Genomic DNA, 27,982 nt, shown 5'->3' on the forward strand with positions numbered 1-27,982 from the left:
TCATTTTTTTAAAAGAACATGTATTTATTCTTTCACTATAGATGCACTTATGGCTGGAGCAACTGCAGATGTCTTGTTCATGAACAGCGCTAACACAATGTTCCCGGTGTTCCTGCTTGCCAAAACCCGAGGGTACATAACTGGTGCAGAGGCTGATATTCTAGAGGTAAAAACTTCTAGACCAGTAAATAAAGAATGGATGGATTATCGTTTTAACTGAAGCAAAGGCAGATATAGTTAAAAGTGTGTATCAGAGTATCAGGAGATAGGAGGAACCTTGTAAACTAAAGGCATTACTTTTTAAACTCAAAATTACAAGCGCATGCCTCCTCCTCTGTGCATGTCGCTTTAAGGGAATAATTATTGCATTCTTAATATACCAAATCAGGGCTCAACATGTTCCTAATTGATACATAACTCCCTTCATACAGAAACTAACAATTGATTATTTGTTACTAGATTGCTGTCCGAGCAGAAGGTCTGGAACAAACTCTCAGGAAACAGAATATTCCATTTGCTGAATATCCAATGCGCAAGAAAATCCAGCAGATTGTAAAAACGGTAAGGCATTCATTCACATTTGTTACATTTAATATTTAATGGCAAGATTTCCATAAATACCATGACACATCCATGTCTACTTGAGTCGGTAAATGCGTTTCAAACATAGAACAGACTCCCAGCAAATGCTTCTCACAAGTTCACACTATGTGCACTAATTATAACATTAACAATTTCAGGTAGTTATTGAATCTCACAAGAGTAATGCTTTCACAGTTTCTTTTGCTAAAATTGCCCAATTAATGTTGGTTCTGATTTAGAGGTGAGCGGCAATATAAAGCCCACTGATTTCAGTCAGATGGACATGTACCCCAGGCGGGTTATTGCTGGCTGCGGACGTGTTAATGCTGTCAGGATTTGCTGCATATGCCAGAAATCAGAAGATTTTACAAAAACGCGAACCTCTTTCGCCTTCTGTTAAAAAACACTACAATTTCATTTAACAATTTCCAATAAAACTAAAATTGATCCTAACAATGTATATTAAATCAATCTTTCATAGATATGCATCTCCTTTTTTATGTACCATTTACTCATTTTCTGACAAGTTACATTAGTGAGACCAACTCAAAGCACAAACCATATTTAAAATAATAGTGGATAAAAACAGAACAAGGATTCTGGAATGGGTTTGTCTAATGATAACAAGCCTTTTAGAAAAGGCAGTTCTTGCTCTGTGCCTGAAACGTCATTTGGCGTGACTAGCATGTGCTAGGCATTAAATGGACTGGGTCACTTCATTTTACAACGTTGCAATATGAACAAAATATGTAGGTGCAATTACTATGCCCCATCTGAGGTAAAGACAGTTACACATAATCTAGCTAATTTAGAGCTCACTTTGCACCTGAGGTCCTTGTTTGTACCTCCCTGGCAGAGCACCAACCATCAGAGTTAGAGATTTCTGTCTTGTTGGTGAACCGCATATTGATGAAAGTGCTTCTGCTAACATGATATGAGCTTAACTGCCAACCAACCACCATGCATCATTAACCAGTCAGCATAACTTGTTGAAACAAGCCCCTAAATTAGGGCAATAGCACATCAATGGCCTTGGAATGCAAGGTATATGTACTCTATGGTAGAGTCTTCAGCGCTTTGAGACCCTAACAGGTGAGTAGTGTTCTTTACAAAATCTTGATTGATTGATTGATTGATTGATTGATTGACCAGGTGGCTTGTACTTAGTCTATCCCTCTGTTATCACCATACAAAGGGTGTTGAATGTGGGTGTGGAAGAATGGGTGACTGGATCAGGAGTCTCCCTTGCCAGAGCCTGCTGAGGTTCTAGGGTCAGAAACTCTACCTAAATAAAATGGAGCAACTTCAGTTTTTGTGGCACAGGAGCACTGCTGGATTACAGTAGGACGATTGCTCTGCCAGACTCTAAATGGTTTCCATAGTTTCCATTACATAAACTTGTAGAAGGATTCTCAGGCAATAGTGGGAAGACAGTTCAAACATAGGTGATCTTGCAACCCAGTTATTTAATGTGTGACTTCTGCTGTGACAGATTCCACAACAAAAGATCACATTGCACATAGGAAAATTATATTAGATCATTTAAGGGACTGCAATAAGTAACCTAAAAACCCTTTCTAATGTAGCGGCATCCAGAGACCCAACTTCTCCCTGGGAAGACTATATCAATCAGCACATATTGGATAGCTGGTCTGAGAACCTATAGCACTCTCTCTCAGGGAGATAACAGGTCTCTCTTGTTGCAGCAAAGACAGAGGATCCTCAAGCAAATATCCTGAAAGAAGCAGCTGAGGGTGTCACTTCCTCATAGTTTTCAACATGTTGCCGGAATCTCAGGTGCACACTGATTCTGTGCACCTCTTCTACTGGCTAGTATTTAAGTTAAAATGGGGGGCCCAGTAGAGTCAATGCTGGAACCAATTACTGGCAGAGGCCTATGAAATGCCAACCCAAATGGGACCCACCTTCAAGAGCTTTACATCATACACAAATTACTTTGTGAACTTAGATTTACAAAGCAATTTGATTTTATAAAGCAGTTTCTATTTCTTACAACTTGTGTTCTCTGTTTCCACAGCTGCTGGGCTTTAAGGCACTGCCTGCAGATGCCCCATTAATCTCGACTTACATCAAACTGTTTGGACAGGAGATGGCCTTCCTTGACATTAACAAGGAATTTATTCAGACTGCCATTAAGGTAACCACAGCTCAATTATGCATTCTCATAGCGCTCTACAGCAGCAGTACCTCTCATTCAACGATTTTTTGGTTTATTTCATTTACCACAGGCTCTCAATGAACCAGCAGCAAGGCACAGTATGGTGAAGACCGTTATCAACAAACTTCTTAATGGTGTTGCTGGGCAATATGCCCAGCCGGTGTTGGCAGCTGAGGTTCGACAGATCGTTCCCACCTGTGTTGGTCTGCCCATGGAACTGAGCATATATTCTGCTGCTGTTGCGAATGCTGCTGTTAACAGTACGTTTCTAATAATAATTCATTGAATACCTATATCAAGAAAGAGTGTTGAGAACAACAATCTGTTATTGAACTAGTGATGCACAGCGATATGTGCCTGCTTTGAATGTTTTTTTATTTCTGTTTTAATACTAATCTTTCTTTTACAGCTGATGTTAAAGTGTCTCCCTCTCCATCCTCGGATTTCAGCCTTGCTCAGCTTCTTGAGTCTAACATCCAGGTTCACGCTGATGTAGCTCCAAGGTAAAATAACTATACCATCATTATCCAATGAAGACTGACAGAAATGTAAGAGGGAAAAGTGATCATTCTTCATCTCCAGGGTGACTGTTTTCTAAACTTCTCCAATTACATTTGCAAAAAGTGCCATAATCCTAGCAATTTGGTTTTAAATAATAAAAAGTCAGATATAACAGTTAGACTCCAAATACTAGCCAGGTGTGTCTAGGTCAGGGTTCTCCAACCTTTTCTGTAGTGAGAGCTTCTTCTGATCTGTGAAATTCATCATGAGCTACTGAAAGCTAAGCAACGCACGCATTGTTGCCAGACACCATCACGGCCAGCTCCATCGACTTTAAGCCTAATGTCCATAGAACCTGATACTTTGGTTTCAACAATATACTTTGACTAGGGGCACCATGACAAGACTACCATATGTGTCAGTGAGAGTGTGGTCTTTTGGCATGTATGGACATATGTACGTGTGAATGGGATAAATGTGCATGGGTGACAGTGAGAGCCTATATCGTTTGTACTTGAGGCACTGGAATGCCTTTCATCATATACGGCATTGTTACATTTATAAAACAAACATTTAACCATTTTTTTAAATGGGAGAAAATGCTCTGAAAAAATGTTCATGATATGTAACATTTTTCTGCGCTTTCAACTTCTCTCACTTAAAATAATGCCTGTATTTTACAGTTATAAATATGGCACAGTGTCTACCAGTCACTGGGAGTAAGATGCCAGCTGTGTGCAAATATGACACTTCAAAATGGGGGGAAATTGAACTAAATACTTAACGTTAGTTTATAGGGATCCCATAAAACTCATCATTTAAATGTAATCCCATTTACAAGTGTCATATTTACAAAAAACAGGCAACTTGTTCCCAGTTACCTTTAGTCAACGTAGCATATTTATAACAGAAAAATACAGCTATTTGTTTTAATGAGAGGAATTTAAAGTGAAGAAACATGATTCATAGAACATTAAGATGTAACTGGCATAATTGAAAGTGGAGAAAAACATTTATTGCTTAATTTTTGTACTCAGTAAAAAGTAGGAGAGGCAATAGTTGATAAAGGAAGCACTGGTTGATACTAGGGGCCTCATGTAGGAAGCCAAATACCGGTCGGTAACGGCCGATTTTCGGTAATTATACCGTTACCGACCGGTATTTTGGCTTTTGAGATGTAGGGGGAGAATTTCATGATTCGGTATTTACCGAATCATGAAATGAGATGTAGGGGGAGTGTGTGGTGGGTGTGGGGATTCGTTATTTACCACCAACTAAAGGTTGGTGGTAAATGACGAATAGGTGACAAAAAGCATTTTTGTGCACGTGTAAGTGTGCAATGTGGCAGACATACATGCCCTTAGGGCATGTATGTGCGCCACATGTGCACACATGGCCGAATCAGGGGTGCAACAGGGTGTCAATGTGACACCCTGCCACCCTTGCATGTGCTCCCCCATTACCGAATCAGTATTTACCGATTCGGTAATGAGGCATACCTTCCCATCAATGGGAAGGTATGCCTCATTACCGAATCGGTAAATACCGATTCGGTAATTACCGAATTTTTCCGATTCGGTAATATTTACCGACTCATTACCTACATTGCATTTACCACTTCATCAATACCGAATCGGTATGATTCGGTATTTATGAAGTGGTAAATGCAAGCCCACCTACATAAGGCCCTAGATGACTTAATAGAGTGTGTGTCCCTAGATGACTTAATAGAGTGTGTGTCACTTAGAAAGAGAGTGGTTCAACCCTACCCCTTTTCTACGTTCGACACAACACTTTATCAGCTGTGCATTACATTTATTACATAAGAGGGAATTTTAAGGAGAATTTTGAAAGGTATTTTTGGTATGAGAACCTACATAACTCATGAGCACAGAAGAAAACACAAGCCCCACCTGTTCAAGATTACAAGAAAGACAGGGATGTGTTCAAGGTAATGTTCCACAAGCTGTAAATATTATACATTTGGCATGTGTGCCAGTATATCCCATACACGCACAAAAGCTCTTTCAAAGTGCTTTCCAAACTGACAGGGTCTTTATAAAAAAGCATTTAATAGGCCTAGTAAAATGGCAAAAGACTTTTGAAACTAGAAACATACTATCTCTGTATCCCACTTTCCTCTGATTTGTATAAACTGTGCATATTTGAAGAGATTTACAACATCTGTCTTATAATATTAAAACCAATGGTACTGATGATAGCTAAGGTATATTAGGAATGATACTGATGATAGCTGAGGGATATTATCAATTTCTCATTGTGCTGAAATGGACAAGCAGAGAAAATGGTATAGAAAATTAAGTTGGTACTACCTTTATTTATCAACTACCTGAACAATAATCTCTGCAACTGTGGGTCTTGGGCAATGGAAATCTTTTAGGCAGTAAGCAGTGCTAATGTGCTAATTTGAGAGTGTTATATTAGCATAGTCCACCTAGCCAGTTGAGTGAAAGTGGGGCCACTAGGGCAGGCTGATGAGTGAGTGGCGACAGGCATTTGATGCATGCTATACCAAAGCTACCACAAACATAGGTTCAGTGGATGCCATTGATGCAAACGAAAAACCTCTTAAAAGTATCTTTCTTTTTCCCTTGGGATCTATGAGCCATGTTGAAAGCGTACTCTAAGGGAATAAGGAAGGTACAACAAAAGCGATTGAAAAAGGCAGGTAAATTAAAAGAATAATGGATAAATAGTTGCAGTCCATGCTATGAAAAAGTTATTTATAGTATACAGTTCTTACCAACAAGGTTATACTGGCTGTTGAAACTGAACCTCACATGCAGCCTACACCTCAGCCCTTTAGCCACCAACATGAAAACAGACCTAATATGCTGCGCTTCTTTTCACTCAATATACTAAAATCTATTGCCCTATTTAAAATATTGATCCTCTCTCATTTCCTCTACACACTTCAAAACTTCCCTTTAAAGATTCCCAACAGCTAATTCATGAACCTGGCCACATATATTTGTACCAACATATGGGCCTCCTGCATGTCCATGGCCAAATGTCGGCTCTCAACATTTGACCAATGAATTGGGATGTCCGACTTATTACAATAAAACCCAGTCACCCACCTACTAGTGATCAATGACTGGATGTGCAAGCGCTTGAACAACCCATCATACCACTCAGAACTCTCCATACTGGGTCTGGATAAGGTGATGGGACTGCTATATGGGTACACAATTCCCCAAACCCTCCTTGACATACCACAACTGGTGTTTCTTACCTGGAGAATGATATTACTCTCCACAGAATGGTTGAGTAGACCACCCTCCAGACTGCCCTGTGGCAGGAGCGCCTCATCCGGTAAAGCTCACACTTGGAGGGGTTCACCAAATGGGACAGTATCAGGATATTTACGCTTGGGTACATAACTAATCACCTTTCAGGAAGTACAGACACAATTCAAGCTGTCAAATACCCAGTTACATAAAGACCTCTAGCTCTGACACAGACAAAATGCAAAACTGAGTTAATGGGCCAACCTGAGCATGGCCAACTAGAGGCCAATCTCCTGATGGGGGCTCTTGGCAAGAAAGGGTTTTCCCATTATACACAGAACCTTATTACTCAATGCTCCTAACCTCCTGAGGTAACTGTCCTTTGATGCAGTTAGCATTGTTGGGTGGGCCTTCTTGAAGACATAGATTGGTACAATGTCTGCATGCCCCCCCATTAATTATGGATCTCCTCCCAGCTCCAGATGATCGAAATGAAATACATTCACAACACATACCTCATGCCGCAACGCTCATGCGGGGTAGTGGATCAGACACCAACCTCTGCCTGCCCCCCTTTAGCAAAACTGGCACAGATTTTGATCACATGACTTGGCTGTGTGGAGCCTTATTGCTCATTGTTGGAGAAGGGTGAGCAATACCATGTTCCGAATCCTAGAATATCATACTACCATTACATGAAAGAGTGCTTTACTAAGAGTCCTGGGAGATCTGAGTGACACCAGAGAAAATGAAAAGATGATGGGCATAGCCACTTTAGTGGCAAAAAGAGATTTAGCCCATTATGGAAGTACCCACATCCATCTGCACTGGACATGTGGCGCAAAGGGTTGGGCTGGTGCACCCAACAAGCGACTCCCATCTATGTAGCGAGGGGATGTACACAAAAACACACCAAGATCAGGCGTCAATTGTGGGAATACTCTGGATTGGACATCGAAATGCTGATCGTTTCCTGATGCCTAGCACTGATGTTTGTTTTTCATCTTATTGGTTGTGATTGTACTAAAAACACAATAAAATTGATTATCCAAAAAAGGTATGAGAGGTGATATGTCAAGTCAAAGAAATGGGTAAGAGGAGTAATTTAATGCTTGAAAATATTGGTGCAGGTAAAGAGCATGTAGATTGAGTGGTGGGCTTGGTAATGCAGTATCTGGGAATGTCCTGAGTTTGTCCTGAAATAGGAGTGTAATGCAGAGAGGGAGTGAATTTTACTGACAGCAAAATAGTAATGCAGTACCTGAAACACAATTTTACAATCCTCGCTTTTAACGTCTATTCTGTACTATTCTGTGTACTTGGTTTCCACTTGCTTAATTGTGAATTGTATTTATGTGACTATACTACACTGCTCTTCCATTGTGCATGAAATCCCCACTGTGAATTACAATATCTGTTCTTTATTGTAAAGTACTCTAAAAACATAATTCTGTGATGGTACTTTACTTGCTAGTTACAAATTAGTTTCAAAGTAACCAAATGCTATAAATAATTTTAGGTGATGGTTTAAGACTCATTTCTGACATAAGAAATGTTACACATTTGTCTCATCTAAATGGCAAGGCTGCACTTTTTATTGGTTAAACAAACAAGCAGAATGGACATTGTTGTGCAGTATCAAAGTATACAAAGTCATCTGTTTGTCACATATTTTGCAGACTTCGGAATGTCCCACTACACATTTTGGAGAAAGTTGCCCACATTCACTGTGTGAGGTGTGCTAAAGTTACTCTACAAAGGAAATTGTTCATTTATGACAATCAGAGGACAGATAGACAGATAGACTTTGATTTCAATCATCTAAAATCTTCAATCAGACCCTAAGTATGACTTAGGGTCTGATTTAGAGTTTGGCGGATGTTTTAATGTGTTACACATGTGACTGATATCCCATCCACCTTAATTCAAATGCGGTGGATATAACACACTTGTAAGAAGGTTGGTGGTGAAGGAGTAACCCATCCACCAAACTCTAAATTAGGCCCCTAGTATATGTTTATCCTTTTCTCCAAGTGCCTTTAACTTGAAGGATCTCAGAAGTAAAACGTTGTTCTTCTATTGCTACCCAGGCTAATTCTCCAAGAATATTTAGCCAGCATAATATTCCTAAATGTGGGTCTACCTTTCCCTTTTTCTCGATCTACTGTGGCAGAACACATTATCTTATTGTTTACTTTATATATTAATAATCTATACTTTGCTTTGTGTATAGCCTGTAAAGATTTCCCTTGAGTGGGAGAGCGGTTAATGCCAGCACTTTTATATGCAGATGATGCGGTTCTATTAGCGGGCTCAGCGATTGGGCTCCAGTTTCCTAAGTTCCTTTGCAGATTTTATGATCTCACTGGATTTAAGTGTTAATTTGACTAAACCTCACACCATGATTATGGGCTCCAGACCCCAAAAATTAAAAACGCATTATTGTAAAGGAAACAAAATATCTAGGTGACCACTTTTCCACACTTAGGGTTCTGGTTTGATTAAAAGGGCACATGGGCACCGCAAAAGAAAGCAAAAAGAAACGCTTTGGTAAGATCAACAGTAGTGGTTCTTGATTTAGCACGCAGGTTAGGGGCTAAGCCGGTTCAAGTCAAGTTAAATATATATAGAGCAAAATGTAAGGAGGCAGAGGACCTCCAAATAGTAGAGAATACCTTCTTATATTATCCATCAGGAATTGGATATTGGTTTTGTGTCAGATCTGATTGGTATGGCCTGTTACTCAAATGGATGATGATCGGGACTGTTTATCTCTGGATAGAGTACTCCTGGTTATGTTATATTAAGAAGTTAATATTGAAATTAGGGCCTCCAGAGCTGTTTGATTCACCAAATAAGCTATCAAAGAAGGATCTATCTTGTGTCAAGAAACACTTCTTATGCATGACACAAGCTGAAAGAGAGACCAGAGAGTTGATGAAACCTACGGTACGAGCCCATTCACTCCTGAAAAAAAAACCAGCAGTAGAACCTTATTTAAACTAAGTAACAAAGCCCTACCACCGCTTTCTTTTAATAAGGTTTAGATTTAATTATTTGCATTTTTTACTGGCAGAACCGCAGGAGTGGCGAAGAGCGGAAGATTTGGGTCGTTGCTCCTCTGATATGTTTCCTACCCAAGACACTTTGCACTTTATAATTAATTGCGACTACTATCTGCAAATCCATACCGATTTTTAAAGAGTAAGGGTTTTGTGCAGATAAGGACTGCCTTAGTATATTTACAGATGTTGCACAATGTATGGGAAACTTTTAACATTGTTAGTTTTTTAGTTGCAGCGGTTACAGAAAGGGAAAAACGGGGCCTCAAGATATGAAATATTTTGAACTTTTTTATAATTATCAGGGGATGAATGCTTAATTGGATGCTCTGGGTGTATAAGGTTAACTGTGAAAGGAATTGGCACAAGAATCTTTTTTCTATGTTATAAGGATGGGGGTGTTTTTATTCTCATATTTTATGGTGTGTTGGAATATTTGAAATTAATTCTGTCTTTGTGCTTTTGTTGTTTTTAAATGATGATTTTTGTAGTGTACTATAATAGTTATAGTTATAATTAACCAAATAAAGTGATAATGACTGACATTATCTTAGGCCAGGACCTACATGAATTTGTACACTACTTTAAAACTAGATTCATATTACCTCACTCTACTGGCTATCCTCTACAACCCCAGTGTCAAACATATTGTTTTAACAAATACTCAACACATAGGTGGTAGATGAGTGTTTCCTATTCTATGAATGCAGACCTACAATGGCCACCTTTTGCTGTGGGTCCACAATGTCATTTTGCCTTGATTGTGAGATCATGACCACATATTGTACTTTTGATTTCTCTTTCAGTGTGTACAAGCACACTGTGGCAACCATGGGTATCAACACTCACCTCATCCAGGCTGGAATTGAGTTTCATGCCAAGGTTCGTGCGAATGCTCCAATGAAATTCACAGCCAAGATTGACATGAAAGCCAAAAATATCAAGTTTGAGACAGCACCATGCCAGCAGGAGAATGAACTCTTAATAACCAGGTATTCCATCTGTTTATTATTTAAAATGTGTACTTATTATTAACATGGATTTGTTGAAAATGACCAGGTTTTGTTTCATTATCATTAAAAGCTCTATTTTAATTATAGTTCCTGAGAAATTGATCTGACTGCATTCTATAACTAATGGATTCATGGCCACATATACGACTGTCAGGGTTTGTGACTCGCACAGTGCGATTTTTAGAAACTTGAAATATGCGAGCCACAAAACCTGATGTACAACAGTGTCTCAGACACTGTTTGCGATTTCCAAATGGGTCACAAGGGATCTGCCTCATTAATATTCATGAGGCAGGTCACAATTTGCTATCCATTGAGAATGGCCGACACTCAGAGGGATGGTGGCCTGCTGGGGTCAGCAGACCATCATGTCTGTGACTGCTTTTTAAATAAAGCATTTTTTTTAATGCAGCCCGTTTTCCTTAAAGGAAAATGGGATGCATTTCAGAAATTAAACTTAAAAGATTTTTTTTAGAGTGGGCAGTAAGCTGTGGAACCACTGCCTGCTCTGAAAAAATATTGGCGCCCTAATTTATAAAGGGGAAGTGGTACCTTGGGGCCCCCTTCCCGTTTGTGAATAGCATTCCACCAATTTGAAATGGGCCATTTGCGACCGGTAAAATGCATCATATATCCGGCCCTTAATGTTTTCTTTGCTATTGTAATTTGTTAAAGTAAGGGTTATTTATATTCAAAGTTGTTGTAGCTTCACCTAGCAAGATTACAGAGGTTAGATACAACTTAAACAATTCTCTAACAAGAGGGCATTTAACCCCTTCGCCGCAGTAGGAATTCCGCCGCGGCGCTGGGGGTGTTTGGGCGCAGTTGCAGTGCCGCTGTGCTCGTGATGGAACCACTCATTCACGAGTCACGGGTGAGCTGTGCTCATGACGGAGTGGTTCCGTCACAACTCCGTCCACTGCGCTAATCGCCCACACAGGCGGGGAATTAGCGCCGCGTGGGCGGAGCGGCCGCCAACGGCCGCGGCATGACGGAACCACTCCGTCATGAGCACAGCGCACCCGTGGCTCATGACGGAGTGGTTCCGTCATGAGCACGGAAAGGGTTAAGTAGTGTTATTAAAGAACAGATTCCAGTCATTTAGTCCTCAATGTTATCTCTTTGGATACATAGGTCACAATCCTGTCCACTTCTCAACAAATCTCGGTTGATCAATAACCACAGCCAACATAAGGCTAACTTTAGAAACTGGAAGCCCCTTATAAAACATACTTTTAATAACATTCTGTTTCATTGCCCATTTGGTAAATTATCAAAGTTCTGAGCATCCCTTTTTAGTAAGACAAAGGACTAACATACAGTAAAAAACATCTTTGGGACTGAATGGTCTAACCGGTTGCTGTGCCTCATGAAATGCTCCCTTCGTTTTAAAGATAAATGAAAAAACACCACTCATCTAAAATTTGATTTTTTGAAGGCATGGGCATGAAGTCTTGGTTTCAATGAGAATGCATGAGAACAATTGTACTAGGTGTGAATGCTGTCAACTGAAAATGTGGAATCACTCCTAATAAGCATACAACCATTCTCTCTATGTTGGACCGATACAGAGAGGTGGTGTACCATTCAAAGATAGCCTTTCACTCTACTACCCTTGCCCTCCCACAACAAATACCCGAGCAAACACTCCACAGTCTCGGTTGTGTTTTTACCTACCAAAAATCCCCCTTACCATTATACTTATGCATATATATGTCAAGAATGAAGGTTTCTTTGCTACAGAAAACTTTGTATCTGAGTTTATTGAAATGGAGAAGGAAAATATACAGAGTTACAGTATAGTGCAGTGAAGTATTGGTTTTTGTAGGAAGGGTCATTCATTTTGTTTTCCCTCCACACCCACTCCTCAAAAAATGGACCTGATTAGCTTTTGCTTAGCAGCTGTACAACTAAAACTAAAATTACACTGTCAGTTTAGACCTTGATAACTAAACATTACCGTGAGCTATTAATCACATATACTGTCAGCTGAGTTTCAGAGCACTGCCCAGAATGGGCCATGGATAATAAACCCTAGCTATACCTCTCTTCTGTCTGGAACTTACATGTTAGACTCAACTTCACCCTAACTAATACTGTGCCTAATTGACGAGGTATTTATAAAATATATGCCACTTGTCGCTATCAAAATAAATGTAAAAAGCTACTATATATGCAAATACAAGGTAGTATCAAGTATACATAAAACAAACCATAGTGATGAGATGGTATGTGGCAATGTCCTTCACTATAAGTAAGTTGAAAGGCCATAAGTTACAGTATAGTGCAGTAAAGTATTGGTTTTTGTAGGTAGGGTCATTCATTTTGTTTTCCCTCTACACCCACTCCTCAAAAAATGGACCTGATTAGCTTTTGCTTAGCAGCTGTACAACTAAAACTAAAATGACACTGTCAGTTTAGACCTTGATAACTAAACATTACCGTGAGCCATTAATCACATATACTGTCAGCTGAGTTTCAGAGCACTGCCCAGAATGGGCCATGGATAATAAACCCTAGCTATACCTCCCTTCTGTCTGGAACTTACATGTTAGACTCAACTTCACCCTAACGAATACTGTGCCTAATTGATGAGGTATTTATAAAATATATGCCACTTGTCGCTATCAAAATAAATGTAAAAAGCTACTATATATGCAAATACAAGGTAGTATCAAGTATACTATAAAACAAACCATAGTGATGAGATGGTATGTGGCAATGTCCTTCACCATGAGTATGTTAAAAAGGCCATAAGAATGTTATCAGCAAACCATGAAACAGATGTTAGAGCTGTGAGATAAGCCCTAAAATATTTGCAGCCATCACCAATTCACAGACAGCTTAAATAGCTACCATTTAAGGCTCAGATAAAGTTAAATGCGGCAATCTTGAGGGATAAATTGCCACAAGAAATCCCAGTCAATTTTTCAATTGAAACTGCGATTTTTAGCCTGTCACTTCTTTACAGTAAGCTAAAACATTCCATCACATTATCCCACATCTCCAAAAATCATCTTTAGGGTGAAGTTGATTCATTTCACCAGTTTCTCCATTTTCTAACCTTCATCTCTTAAACCTTCATCGGTTTCATAAAGGTAAGTAGGAGTATAGCTCTAAGGCTGCACATGAGAATATATGGTCTAACATAAACATTGTGCCCTGCATTTTATTTACAAAAATGTCCATTTCTTGCAGGTTTTTAATTATTAACTCCAAGAGGCAATATTTTTCTAAGGAATTTATTAGGCAAAATGTTTCAATCTGATGATAATCTGACAATGATATTTTGGTACCACACTTCCTGGTGTAACCCCCAGTGTTGTTGTGCATGTTTTAAGCCACAATCAAATGTGTGGCTTTTAGATAGAATGAACATAAACAATGAAATCTTCAAAAAGAATCCTTCATTGATAATCAACTAGTTTAAGAGAACATAAACTATGTGTTAAGTGACTACCAGTACACTTGTTTATATAATTAATCTGACCAGTTTTGTGATAGAATCTGAAGCAAGAACTGCATCAGAACACTCATGAGGTGATGCCATATATGAGACGTAGAGTACCATTTGTTATCCTTGAGAAGGGTCAATTAATTAAATATCAACTTTGCGGCTTCACTACTGGGACAATCTTCAAGGGCATGCAGATGCACATGTTAGTATATTAATTTAATATTGCTACTGTACATGGGAATCTGAGGCATCTGTGGAAATGTCAACAAAACAAAATATATATCCATCAGTACATCTGCAATGTGAACTCCTTTGTGGGCACACTACTCCCTCTATTTCTGGAACTTACAAGTGTATCACATTGTGTAAAGACTAAGGGGTACATTTATCAAGCTTTCAAGCAGGGCAACGCAGCAAACCACCTCACTGCACTGCGTTGCATGAAAGGGCAGATATATGCCATATTTAACATTATACAGTGCATTCCTGTACTTTTCTTGCGCTAATGCACAATGTGCTGCATAGCGCCAATGCAGGCACCCTTACACCATGGTGCAAGGGTGCCTGCTGTGCAGACAGGATTGGGACACCTTCCTGCACTGAAACAATCCTTCTGTGGCAGAATGCAGCACACATTGAAAGAGGAAATAACGAGGAGAAATAAGTATATTTCCCCTCGTTAAGCTTCACCTGGCGAGGTGTAGCATTTTGACGCATTCCAATGGTAAATCTGGGAATGCGCCAAAATCAAAGGGTGGATGCATGGGAACACCCACTATCCACCCATGGAACGCCTTCCTGGGGTAGAATAACGCAACGCAGCGATCTGCTCTGCATTTCGTGCTACTCTAGATTTATCAAGCCAAGCAGAGCCACGCAAGGTGGCCTTAAGTGGCTTGATAAATCTGTCTTAGTAGTTGCATCGTCCTTGCGCCCTCTTGCGTGGTGCAAGGGTGACGCAAGTCAATGATAAATCTGCCCCTAAATACATAATGTAAAACTCACCTCTGAAACTTCTTCTACAGCCCCAGTCCCAGTCCATCCAACAGATTCACAGTATTTCAATTGTGTCCCCAGAGCTCAGGTGTTTGCTGTTACAAGGAATGTAGAAGACCTGGATACAGCCAAGAGAACCCCATTACTGACACAAGGAGCTGTGCCAAATATTCTTAAGAAACATTTTGAGGCAATAGGAAAGTCATCAGCGGAGGCTGCCAGCATGATGGTAATGTGACATTTTTTATTTCAAATTGAAAAGGGAATTAATATGCTCATTTCAGTAAAGATAATTTAATTCTGTTTATAGTTCAAATGTTGGTTGATGTAAAAGAATAATAAATAAGTAAGGTTTCAAACTTAGTGCTAACTTTGAATCAAATACTTAGATGTCAGATCAGGGCAAAGCAGAATAATGTGTGACCAGATGTGAAACTTACTTAAAAATGAATATGGCTAAAATGCTGAACTTCACCTAATTCAATAAATGGGTAGGATTTTAAAAGAAATCCAAGTCAAAGAATAACATGAAAATAGGTTGCAAAAGTGGTATTGTATTCCTTTTGACTTCATGTTCACAAAATAGGGTCTACTTCTAAAGAAATTCTATTTGCATGTGACATAGAGCAACAGATAAACAGACAAGCACAATAGACAGACTCAATGATCACTAGCTAGCTATACGTGCAGGAAGACAGACAAACAGAGAGATAAAGTAATTAACCATTGTTACCTACATAGTCACAAAATGCACAGAACTAGCAAGATAATCACAATACGTACTACATATACAAACACTAAAAACACATTTATTAATAATCATTTTTCTATGTTTAAATCAGGAAGTATCATCTGAACTTTTGTCCAAGAGGTACGCCTACTCCACAGAAGATAGAGATCACCACTCTGCTGCCAGAAGTACTAATTCATATCAGGCTTGTGCGAAGGCCAAAACCTTTGGCTTCCAAGTCTGCCTCGAGTACAAATCACAAAATGCTGCCTTCCTCAGAAATTCACCTCTGTACAAATTAATTGGAGAGAATGAAGCCAAGCTTATCATAAAACCAGGTACAGCTATCACAACATTTGAGAAATTTCTTTTTAGTGTTCGGGTGCAGACTGTTGAACATAATTGATATCTGAAGATATATTAAAGGTTGTATGAAATAATGTAATTACCCTGGTTGCTTACAGCTCATACAGATGCAGCTATCGAGAAACTGATGCTAGAGGTCCAGGCAGGATCTAAAGCGGCCTCAAAAATAATCACCATGGTAACTGTGGAGGAGAACAAAGGTGAAGAGCTTGAAGACTCTGTGGTTCAAATGAAGCTGAAGAAGATTCTGGGAATTGATGAAGAATATACGGTAGGTGGCATAATACTATACTAGCCCACTAAAGTAGTTGTTTTTAGACATGATAAATGATGTTACATGCTTTTCTAAAAATTCACTATAAATATTTTGAGGAAACTTTTGCCAACATCGACAAATATGTTTGCATACTTCTTTATTTTAAATTTGTATTAATTTATAGTGTGTATATCTGTTACACTACATATTTAATAATCACAAGAACATAATTTGAAATAACAGTGTATGGTGCATTGTGAAAAATTACCTTGGTCACACCAAATGCCTTTTGACATTATGTAACTGTGCAAGAGAGTGTTGTTAAACCAACAAAAACTGATGCTATTTTGCAAAGCAACTACAAGATCTTGTATTCCTATTCTTATTCTGTTTGCAGGTTAGAAATGGAAGCTTGCTTAAAAAAGACAAGAAAAATCAGAGTAAAAACAAACATTCTAAGGAGCATACTCCGAATGTTGCTGAGGTTGCAAAGGCTGGAAAGAAGAAAGGTTTATCAAGTTCATCTAGTTCCTCTTCTACTTCCTCCTCCTCCTCCTCCTCCTCATCATCATCATCATCATCATCATCATCATCATCGTCATCATCATCATCTAGCAGCCCCTCAAGAAGCAAGCAGCAAAAGGACAGCAGAAGGTCTAGAAAGAACAATGGTCAAAGTAGCAGCAGTAGCAGTAGCAGCAGCAGCAGAAACAGTGCCAGTAAGAGCAGAGACAAAAAGAGACAAAACAGCAGTAGCAGCAGCAGTAGCAGCAGCAGCAGTAGCAGCAGTAGCAGTAGCAGCAGCAGCATCAGAAGAAAAAGTCTTAGGCGCCATCAAACTTCTCACCATGGAAGCCAACAACAACATCAACATAATCGCAGGAATCAATGGAGCATTAGCAGTGCAAGCAGCAGCAGCAGCAGCAGCAGTAGCAACGAGTCCCGCAGGAAACGGGTAATGTACTGATTTGATTGTGATATGAAAGATGTCATTTTGAAAAGGTATATTAAAGTAGTAGTTTTCAAGGATGAGTCTATTTATCTGCACCTGAGCTGACTTCATGTGCAGTCCCTGTGGGGCTAACCTGAAACAAACATCCAACTCAAGTAGTCATACAGGAGTATAGTCAGAGAAAATCGAGTTCACCTAACAAGATGGAGCATAGCACAAAGTCTACACTGTATCATCATTCTTCATATAGTTAATTCATTTTGATTCCTAGACATTCAACACTTGTTAATTAGAGGTATGTACTTCAGCCCACTATGTTCCAAACAAACTCCAAAAATCAAATCATAACCCTTGGGCAGCGTATTTTGTCATACATTGCGTTCTCAGCCATTGTTCACCAGTTAATGCTAATGCTCCAGTAATGGGTGTGGGGTGACTACACTATGTCTGTACACTTGCTTTATTTACTACTGTATACATAGTGACATCATTCATTTCCCACATGCCCTAAAGTATAGTAGGCACTTTCAGTTCCAGAGGAAGTCTGAATGCTGCTTTCAGATTCACACACACCATTCTCCAATATATCTGTATGATTGGGCAGCTCAATAGCATGTGTATGAAGGCTCCTCTTGACCAGCATTCTCTCAAGCGATGAGCAGGGGTTGACCTGCAATTCCTTCTTTTTACCTGAAGCCTCATGTAGTATACTCAGTGAAGAATCTTCAATTCAATTATTCGAAAACTTGACCTCAGTAATACTTTGCTTGGGTACATCAATGGCTTCTCCCAAGAGCTCTCATTAGTGTTGCCTATGTACTTTTCCCTCCTCTTCTTCATGTTCTTTAGATCCGTCTGCGTGTTCACTTTCAGAGGGGCACGTTTGTGATTTTACCTCCTTGCCATCCTGCTTTTAAACAGTCTGTATGTGCTCAGCAGTGATTCCAGGTGATTACATTGCTGATAATGTATACTGACTTGAGGAAGGTTTTTAATTATAGAATATTAATGTCACATACAAACCACATTTCCCACAGCTATACCGTAGCAACACTACGCAAAAAACAATCACTGTATTGTGAGAACATGTTCAAAAGATATCATAATTTTTTAAGACAGGGACCCTCCGTTAGAGTATAAGTAAAATTTCCCAATACCTAAAAATTCTATAAGCTGTCATAAAAGGTTTGTAAATACAGTGCATATTTAAATCAAACTGGCCAAGCTAAAATATTCAGCAGAACAGGTATAGATAGCCCTTATTTTTTACCATGCATTTCTACTTTTCCATTTCATCCATCTTACCATAATTCTTAACCAATGCAACCTTTGAAATAAAATGAGAGCTCATTTTTCATGATATATTTTGCAAGCCAAATGGTATTTGTTCTGGATAATTGGATGTAACAACATATATGAAATTAGGATAAAGAATCCCCCTTTAAGCCTTTTAGATAAACTAGAAACTCATTCAACAGAGGCTGTCAAGTTGAAATGAATGAATACAGACTGTCACTCATTCAAGTTGACCCCTCCTTCACCTGTAATACAGAAGACCATGGCATCCTATCTGAAGAATGAAAGAATGGATGTGCACTATTTAAGTTTAAGCTAGTAGTAAAGTTGAGTTTTAAACATTATTTACGGGTATTTAATTTCATGTGAAATATGTTTTGGAATGTGAAATATTAGTGGTATTTCAAGTGATGATCAAGTACATTTTAATATGATTTATAAAGTGTAAATCTAACTACAATGCAACGAAACATTGTACAGGAGACAAGTTACAACATATATAGGTGAGAAGAAATAGGATTTGTTGAAATAAGGTGAAGATGGGTAACAAAGTAAATAGGTTTATGAAGCTAATAGTAGAATGAACGGTAATCACGAGAGATGGGGTACTGATGGAGTGGGGGCACCTTAGATTAAATGGCAGTGGTGAAAGTAAAGTGATGGAGCCCTTCTTGGAAAGATGATTCTGCAGCTCCTTCCAGAACTGGAGCAGTGACCTGCTGGGTTTAATTTGTGATATTGTTCCAACCTTTGGATCCAGAGTAGGTGTAGGCTTTTCATCCCTTCTCGTTCTTCTTGCAATTCCTCGTTTGCAGCTTGGAGACTTTTCTCCTGCATGTTGTTTATGTTTTGCTTGAGGTTCTGTTCTTGGTTGCAGATGTATGGAAGGATGTTGGCAATGACAGTCTTCTAAATGATGCAGCCAGTGTTGAACATGATGCATCAGGCTTGATAATCACTATTTTGAGCTACATCAATTGTATGTTTAGAGAAAGGACCAGCACTTCATTGTTCACACCAAACATGTCTGTTCTAATTTTTTTATCCTGCAGACGAACCCTGACATTTATGACCTACATTTCACCCCAGCATACAGAAGCTCTGTAAGTTATATTCAACATAATTTAGAGTTAATATTTATAATATATAATACTTGTTTGATTTTCTCGAATTATGTGTAATGAACAATGATATTTCTGTAATGTTAGCACCATGTTTGATATGTCATTAAAAAACTGAATGTGGGGTTTTTCAGTTTTTATGTGGGAATAAAATCCATTTCTCTCAGGTGAGCACTAAGGGACAGATGTATGTAGGTTTTTTGATGTTCCAAAGGGGTGATTGCCAGAACGAATCGGACCGTTTGCGACCACAAAAAATCCTTTTAACATGTACCAAACCCTATTTTGTGATTGGGTAAACCTAATAGCGAATCTCAAAATGGGTCCGCGATTTGGTATAAGGGGGTGTGTTAAAGGTGTCCCTTCCTAATAGCGTCACTCAGTGGTGTGAGTGAATATTTTGTGATGGAAATGCGGTTGCAAAACATTTGGGACCCCTTCCCCTTTGTGAATGTATGCAAAATGTTTTTTAAGAGCAGTCAGTGGTCCCAAGTTCCAATGCCTACTCTCATTTCTGTTTTTGAAACACATCCCATTTTTCTTTAAGAAAAATGGACTGCATTTAAAAAAACATATTACTTTATTTAAAAGCAAACACAGACACGGTGGTCTGCTGGCCCCATCAAGCCACCATCCCAGTGTTTTAGCGATTTCCAATGGGTTGCTCATTGGGACCTACCTCATGAATAATAATGAGGTAAGTCAATTTCTGACCCATTGGGAATTGTAAACAGTGTAAAACACACTGTTCTATATATCTGATTGCGATTTGCTAATAGCGAACCAAAACTATTTGCTATTAGGTAATCACAAACGGAAGTCTATGTACATCTGGCACCAGTCACTAAATCAGGACACACTCATTATTGCATAAATACATTAACATATAAAGTAGCTTTTACAGTTCACACTGTTTGGCTATAGTCTGGGAGTTCAGTATTAACTTTGTAGATAGAAATAAAAGTATGTTTAAATCTAGAAGGGCACTTGTCGTTCCTTTACTTTGCTTAGCTCAGTTCACACGATAGCAATAATCATGCTTTACCTGCTGTTTGTATGTGGAAGGAGGACCTTCTAACACATTTATTCCTGCCATACCTCAATCCAAGCCATCTTTAGCAGGAGGACAGAAAGATGAGTAAAATTGTGTATACCAGAAACACAGAAATACATGGCTATCAAACTCACTTGTGAGGGTTTAGTTAGTCCTAAGATCTCTAAGTAGCAGTCAGGCCTGCAAATATATTTTAAAGTTGTTTTTTGGAAGTTATTGACATAACTCTTATTTATTTAAACTGAATTTAAACTGTGCATTTTCATAAACTGCTTTGTAATAATCCAGAATCCTAAGAAGAGAGCTTCAGGACACAGAGCCTCTTCCCAGTCCAGCTCCAGCTCTTCAAGCAGCAGCAGTAGCAGTGCCTCCAATGCCAGAAGATCTCAGAGGGTAGGTGCGGCATGAAAATAGATCAGTAACTACATTATCTCCCCATGTCGGACATCTTGGGAGGTCTCCTATTTAGATTCTGTAAACTAACAAATTACGTTAGGCCAACACTGAGGAAGTGGAGATAGAACACTCACCTGCTTCTATAAGGGGTGGGACACAGTGTAAGGACTCTGGGTGCTATCCAAACTATTACAAAAACTCTGTATTTCTAGAGTGGCCACATTTCTAGACTCAAACAAGTTTTATGATTAAAAATACCTTTGATTGATTGTGGCAGTCCTTAGTTGTCTGAGAGAAGAGTTCATGGATTCTCAGTATTCTGCGGTACATCATGAGTTCATTCAGTTGCATGTGCATTGTAAAGTGTACACAAGGTGATGAAGCACATTGCAAGTCCCGACTATGGAAATCAAACATTTTTCATATGGCTTTTCCTCTGAGCAGATTGTCCCACATATAACGCAACAAAGGTGTTGCCTGAACAAAGATCCATGTTGGAAAGTGCCTGTCCATCAACCCTGACAAACAAACTAATGCAGAGTTTTCAGGTCCTCATTTTAATAGCAGTTTTCCACTTTTGTCACATGCCTCTAGCCTGCATTTATGGGAGACAACAAGCCCCCAGTGCTGGCAGTTACTGCTCAAGCTGTGAGAAATGACAACAAGAAACAAGGATACCAGGTGATCGTATACGCCGACTACCACACCTCCAAGCCACAGATCCAGGCCTATGCAGTGGAAATCGCTGGCTCCAGTAGATGGCGTGCTTGTGCAAATGCAGTCGTTGTCAACTCTCATGAAGCACAGGTGAGGCAGCCATATGTAGCCAGGTGGGGAACAGAAGACACAGGGTAGAGTAACATCTCCACTGTATTTAATACATCAAATTTAATATATGACGTTTGTTACATTATGATTAGGTCTATCTTAAATGGGGTCAGAATTGCCAAGACTACAAAATTGCTGCAAAGGCTCAAACTGGTCATTTTGGCAGCCAACCGGGCTTGAGGCTGAAGGTGGAGTGGCCAAGAATACCATCAAAACTGAAATCGGCTGGAAAATGGTAACATTTCTACATTATGTAGCAATTTACTAATTGTATTTATTCATAAAAAGCCAGAAATGCTATATTCTGAAATAGACACTGACAGGTGATTTCCCTTCTGACTTACACATTATCACTATAGAAGATCTCAATTCAACTTGTAGTTTAAATAGTGTTACGCAAGAGGGTAGATCTTAAGAACACAGAAAATAAAACTGGAAATTCAAAATGTTATCTGTTGTAGTACTGCAAAATAGACATCTTCTCAAACCAACAAATTGTACATGATATTCAGCCCCAAAATTCAAAATGTACCTAAAATACAACACAAATAGACCAGATGCCTAGCCATTTGATCCATGACGTTAGTCACCACTAACTGTACTAGCACTGCAGCTTTACCTGTAGGTCATCTTCAAGCTTATTTAGACATTTTGTCTGTCAAGCATTTTTTCAACAACTTTAATAAATTGAGGTGAACCTGTAGGAGAGCAGGGGGCATATTTACAAGGAATTAACGCCACAAGAAAGTCACTTTTTGCGACGTTCTGGTGGCGTTTATTCATTCGCCTTATTTACAGGGTGCAGTTAAGCCACTTAATGTGGCTTAACGCCACTGTGTAAATAATGACCCTATTCAAACAGCACTTAGTGTGAAAGGGCCGTGCAATGGGTGTTGCAGCGGACATTCCGCCGCAACACCCATTGCTTTTTGACATTGCCCAATATTAACATGGTATGGGGCAGTGCCAAAAATAAGACCATGAAATACCAGGTCTTAAGCAAGTGATATGAGTAGAAATATTTCATTTCTCCTCGTATTTTGCTCTTTCCACATGTGTTGCTTTCTGCAAAACGCATTGATAGAGTATTTCGCCTGTTAAGATTGTTTATGTGCAGGAACGTGTACCTCAGCTGGCTCTTCTGTGGGAAAGCACAAAATGGTGTTCTGGGAATCATGGGACCACAGGTCCATAGTGGGCAGTCGCCCCAAGCTATTTAGAGTGGTGCGACGTTACGCTTATGGAAAGTCGCATAGCGGTCCACACACTCAGTGAAAAATTGCACTACTTGTCAGAGGCATACTTCCACTTTGGGAGTTTGTTCTTGTAGAACAAAATACTTTGCCTAGCATATTAAGCATGGAGATAAGCCATCATATATTCAGAACCTTTAATGAAGCCTCTGCAGCAGCGCAACAATTCGTGCCTGACAGGTAGTGATTGCTGAATCTGCTGGGGTGTCCTCTGCTAGGAGTATGAAGGCCAGAGCCTCTGCTGACCTGGTGGGCTGGCAGGCCACTCTCTACACTCTAAAGGAATCTCCTGGAATGATCTAACTCAACAGTGATGGCACTGGAAATGTGAGCCGTGCCAAAGGGCTGATGAAGTGATTGCCAATGTCTATAAAAGTACAGAACATGTACTTAAAAGATTAAAGGAAAGACTCCAAGTTGAAATATACAGACTGCAAAATCTCAACTGATCATAAATAACTCCCTACAAATAGATCAACTATTTTTTGATTCCCAACTCAAGCCAAACACAGCCATTAAGGAGCATGATAAGTTTTTTAAATGCTCCTTCAACACATAGCATTATATTAATGAAAACATTACACCTCTATTTATGCTTCATAAATCAGCATAAATAATGAATATGCTATAATTTATGCAGGGTTGCACAGTTTGTCCCAGGAGCTGCACTTGTCGCTGGGTTCTCTGAAAAGATGCAGAAGAATCCCTCTAAGAAAGCAACAGTCGTCCTCTCTCTAAGCTCTCCAAGATCCATTGATGCAGTTATACAGGTTCCAAGGGTAAATATTACAGCTACTGACAGAAACACATTTCTATCAATATAAAGGGTGGATCCATCGATATTTAATGCCTTTTTATGATTCCTCTGCAGCTCACACTTTATTACAGATCCATTCAGCTTCCAGTTGCAATCCCTGCTGTTCACCCTACACAGGTCTCAGCCATCCAGTCCCCCAGCTGGAATATTTTTACTGAAGCCCCTGAGTACCTGCTGGACAACCTCAGAGGTAAACACTTGCCAATATTACATCTATATATTCCTTTGCACTCGAATGCACAAAAAATATTTTAAGGCCACACTTGCTGTTTGTCTGGAATTTATTTCATGTCAGAGCATATCACACATTTATGTAAAAAACCTTAAAATATAAAATTGCAAAATTTAGAATATATACATTTCTTCCTAATTTCAATAAATAGTTCATGGAATTTTACAAATGACTTAGCACAATTCCCAATAAAAAACGGTGCTACGACATACTTTAAATATGATTATTTAAACATATATGTTTCTAATCTTTTAAACGCTCAAATTTCAGGCACTCCAATAATATATACTTATACCACGGTCAAGGCATGAGCTTTGAAACTTGAAATACATACAAGATTTTAATGAGGCCTGTTCTAATCCATGCAACCATGACTTTACACTGGCAAAATAATTGTGTAGCATGACGAAGGAAATGTGCACTTATTTAGCTGACATGAGCATAAATAAAATCAGATTTGCGCAAACAGGCACTTGGTGTTGATGATAGGAGCAATTGTTTAAACATGATTGCCAGTTAGTAGTGGCAACAGTTAACCTTGGCTTTCCCTTTGGTAACCTTGATCTCAGGCATCATGAGGTCAGAGGCAGGGATATCACATAGGCTAAGTTATGACATGTCCATTCCTAGCATTTTCTCATCAGAAAATAGGATTCTGTTGAGGAGCTATGTCTCAGAAGGGGGTCTATTTAGCAACACCAAGCTTTAAAAAGTGTCCTTTCACTTCCAGTACCCAGTACATTATTGTTGAACAAGGCCCTGTTTCTAGAGTTTCTGTTTTTCTCATGATAAAGTATCTAAATATAATTTTTTTTTTTTTGCTTAATATTTGTTAGGTCGCTGCACGGTTTCCAAAGACACAATCACCACCTTCAATGATGTCGCTTTTAACTACTCGATGCCCAGAAGCTGCTACCATGTCCTGGCCCAAGACTGTAGTCCTGATCTGAACTTCCTGGTGATGGTGAAGAAAGTGGAAGAGTCTTCTGAACAAAAGGCCATCAATGTCAAACTTGGCAGCTAGTGAGTATTTCCATTCTTACAAGCTGAAATTTGAAAAGTGTGTATATGTGATGTTCAACTCTAAAAATCAGTAAAAATGATTGTCCCCAGCCCTACAGACACAGGACTTGAGGGCACCTATGTTTTCCCCTACATATCCCTACACCATGTGGCAGGCACCGCAAGGTACCTACCACGTAGTGCAGGGTTATGTGTGGGGTCTCTGTTTTGTATTGCAGCGGGTGATGCTGAGCCAGAACCCACCGCAATACAAAACATTGTCAATGTGACTGCCACAGTGGCAGTCACATTATGATTAGCCCGGCTTGTAGGAGGGCCGTACCAATCCACAATATGATGGCGGACGGACTGATGTCTTTCCGCCATCGTAATCAGCCCCTAAGGCACTTTTGTGAATACTCTGCTCTATTCAGAAATGCACCCTATTATGCAGTGCTAAATCTTTTTGTGCTGATGCACACAACAGAAATATTTTCTATACTGAAATATTAGGGAGATAGTAAGGGATTAAAATGTTATGGCCAGTTATTTTTTGCTGAGTTATGTTAATTTTATTTGTAGAGCACACATTCACCAAATGATTTCTTCGCAGTGATAAGTGAGAAGTTATGCTTGCAGAATGCTAAGTGAAAAATTCAATTTTACAATATCAGGTCTGCAATTCACATGACAAGATTAGGTTTGGCTCAAAGACGTAGGGACACAGGATTCAAAAGCCTTGAAGGGCATAAATAAATATGGTGCCCTCTGGTTCTGGTTTTAAACAGTTTAGGAATACTGGGCCTGTTATCTGAGGAGGAGCTTTGTTTGCAGTCAGGGCAAGATCTTGCCACTCGCTGAGCTACAAACGTATGAGAGTTTCTATAAAAGATTTAAAAGGGATGCAGAGTATCTCACAGTGGATCCTTTGGCTAGCAAGTAACCAGTGCAGCCTTTAAAGCAGTTGGTTGGTGGATGGAAATCCTCAAAATCAGACTTGAAGCTGCATTTTACACCACTTGCAGACTTTTCAATTTGTAAGTAGGTAGGTAAAGACGAAGCAAATTGACATAACAAAATCTGAAGTTAATAGTTGTTGCTATTGCATGAATTTCCCATCTTCTGTCAGATAAGGAAGTAATTTCCAAAAGATTCTTCAATAAAAAAACATGAAGAGACCATTGATGTAACATAAACTGAACAGAGTTAATGAGCTATCAGTTTTGACTCCCAGACTTTCCACTACTGGTAAAATAGTGAAGAGATCTCGCACTTCAAGCGGCCAGTAAGAGTCCAGCTACAGGTCAGATTTCCCATCAATGACTAAAACCTCAGTTATTTCATTATTCAGTTTATGCTTATGTGTTCCATCTAGTTCTAAATAAAAAGCATGTGGCATTGAAAGACCTTGTGGGAAGAGTAGCAATTACCTAATCTAGGAGGAAATTGTAAGTGGCCTGTAAACATACATATTTCTAAGCCCATTCTGGGTAAAGCCTTAGCAAGGAGAGTAAAGTCTATATTGAACAAGTGAGGGGACAAAGTTGATCCCTGTGGTACCCTGTGCCAACCTTACTGTTTGATATTGCCTAGTAAGAAAAAACTAGAACCAATTAATCTCACTCCCCTCTGAGCCTTTTCTGATGATATGGTTGAGTAGGAAAATATGATCAGCCATATAAAATGCCGCAAATAGGTTCAGGAAGATTGAGGCATTGAAGTGTCTTTGATCCAAGTCTATTTATAGGTCATCTAAAATAGATAACAGAACATATTCAGTAGTATGTGGTAGGTGAAAGTCAGCGTGTGAATCCTCTAAGAGTTGTGTCTCTTGTAAATGAGTACATAGAATACTTTCCACACATTGCTTGTGGTGTTGGCAATAATGGTTTAAAGGGAAGTGTCTGATGAGTCACTGACTGTCTTTTTTTACTTTACAACAACAATTCCTTTTTTAAGGGTGATAGAAACTAATCCTTGTTGAAGTGGAGTATTTAATTAAATAAGCAAAGGCTCAGGCTTATTGCTGGGTAATTGATCAACAAGGTTCAAATGCAGTGACTCGTTTTGCTTTGGCAGTCATAGAGAGTAGGTCTTCCCTAGTCATCTGGACTGAAGAAAGATACATTCTCAGAAAAAAATTCTAGGTTGGGAGGCAGGGAAAAAAACCTTTCTAAATATCGAGGCTAAAGCTGGCAACATTTTCCACAAATTCGAGGCAATTTGCTTGCAGAAGGCTTGTGAGGGAATCATGCAAAAGGATATTTTAGAAATGTCAAAGTGCTCCTCAACAATCAAAAAAAGGTTTCCTTCTGCTTATTTGAAGAGTCACTGATTACAAAAAAGAAAATGATTTTGCCTGACCAAAAAAAGATTTTTGTTGTATGCATCTAGGCCTTTTCTAAACTCTTCATTAGCATGAACGTAGAATAATCCCCTCCATTTCCGTTGTAGCCTGCGGGATTTGACTTTGTCCTGTGCTAAATCATAGGAGGACTATAGAGAAGAAGCTCATTTAGAAGTTAAAGGGGCATGGTTATTGAATGCCTTTATAAACCACGAAGCAGACAGTGAGACCCAGCTGAGTTCTGTGTAAAACTAGTCTTATTAAAGGACTCGGCAATAGCAGTTAATATTG

General features: G+C 39.2%; 1 protein-coding gene across 1 annotated transcript in view; it reads left to right on the forward strand.

Annotated features, from left to right (window-relative positions):
- LOC146834624 (vitellogenin-A2-like) overlaps positions 1 to 27,982 on the forward strand; it is a 56,134-nt gene that overhangs the window by 16,169 nt on the left and 11,983 nt on the right. The window contains exons 14-30 of the mRNA XM_085602097.1: positions 42 to 166; positions 460 to 561; positions 2,621 to 2,740; positions 2,832 to 3,021; positions 3,171 to 3,264; positions 10,382 to 10,567; positions 15,123 to 15,270; positions 15,884 to 16,109; positions 16,236 to 16,408; positions 16,791 to 17,348; positions 19,694 to 19,744; positions 21,105 to 21,209; positions 21,807 to 22,019; positions 22,133 to 22,275; positions 23,934 to 24,072; positions 24,165 to 24,300; positions 25,179 to 25,365. Coding sequence (XP_085458223.1) covers positions 42 to 166; positions 460 to 561; positions 2,621 to 2,740; positions 2,832 to 3,021; positions 3,171 to 3,264; positions 10,382 to 10,567; positions 15,123 to 15,270; positions 15,884 to 16,109; positions 16,236 to 16,408; positions 16,791 to 17,348; positions 19,694 to 19,744; positions 21,105 to 21,209; positions 21,807 to 22,019; positions 22,133 to 22,275; positions 23,934 to 24,072; positions 24,165 to 24,300; positions 25,179 to 25,365 — 2,896 coding nt within the window. The remainder of the gene's footprint in view (positions 1 to 41; positions 167 to 459; positions 562 to 2,620; positions 2,741 to 2,831; positions 3,022 to 3,170; positions 3,265 to 10,381; positions 10,568 to 15,122; positions 15,271 to 15,883; positions 16,110 to 16,235; positions 16,409 to 16,790; positions 17,349 to 19,693; positions 19,745 to 21,104; positions 21,210 to 21,806; positions 22,020 to 22,132; positions 22,276 to 23,933; positions 24,073 to 24,164; positions 24,301 to 25,178; positions 25,366 to 27,982) is intronic.

Source organism: Triturus cristatus, chromosome 4_2 (assembly GCF_964204655.1).
Source record: "Triturus cristatus chromosome 4_2, aTriCri1.1, whole genome shotgun sequence".
In the NCBI taxonomy this organism is placed as follows: domain Eukaryota; kingdom Metazoa; phylum Chordata; class Amphibia; order Caudata; family Salamandridae; genus Triturus; species Triturus cristatus.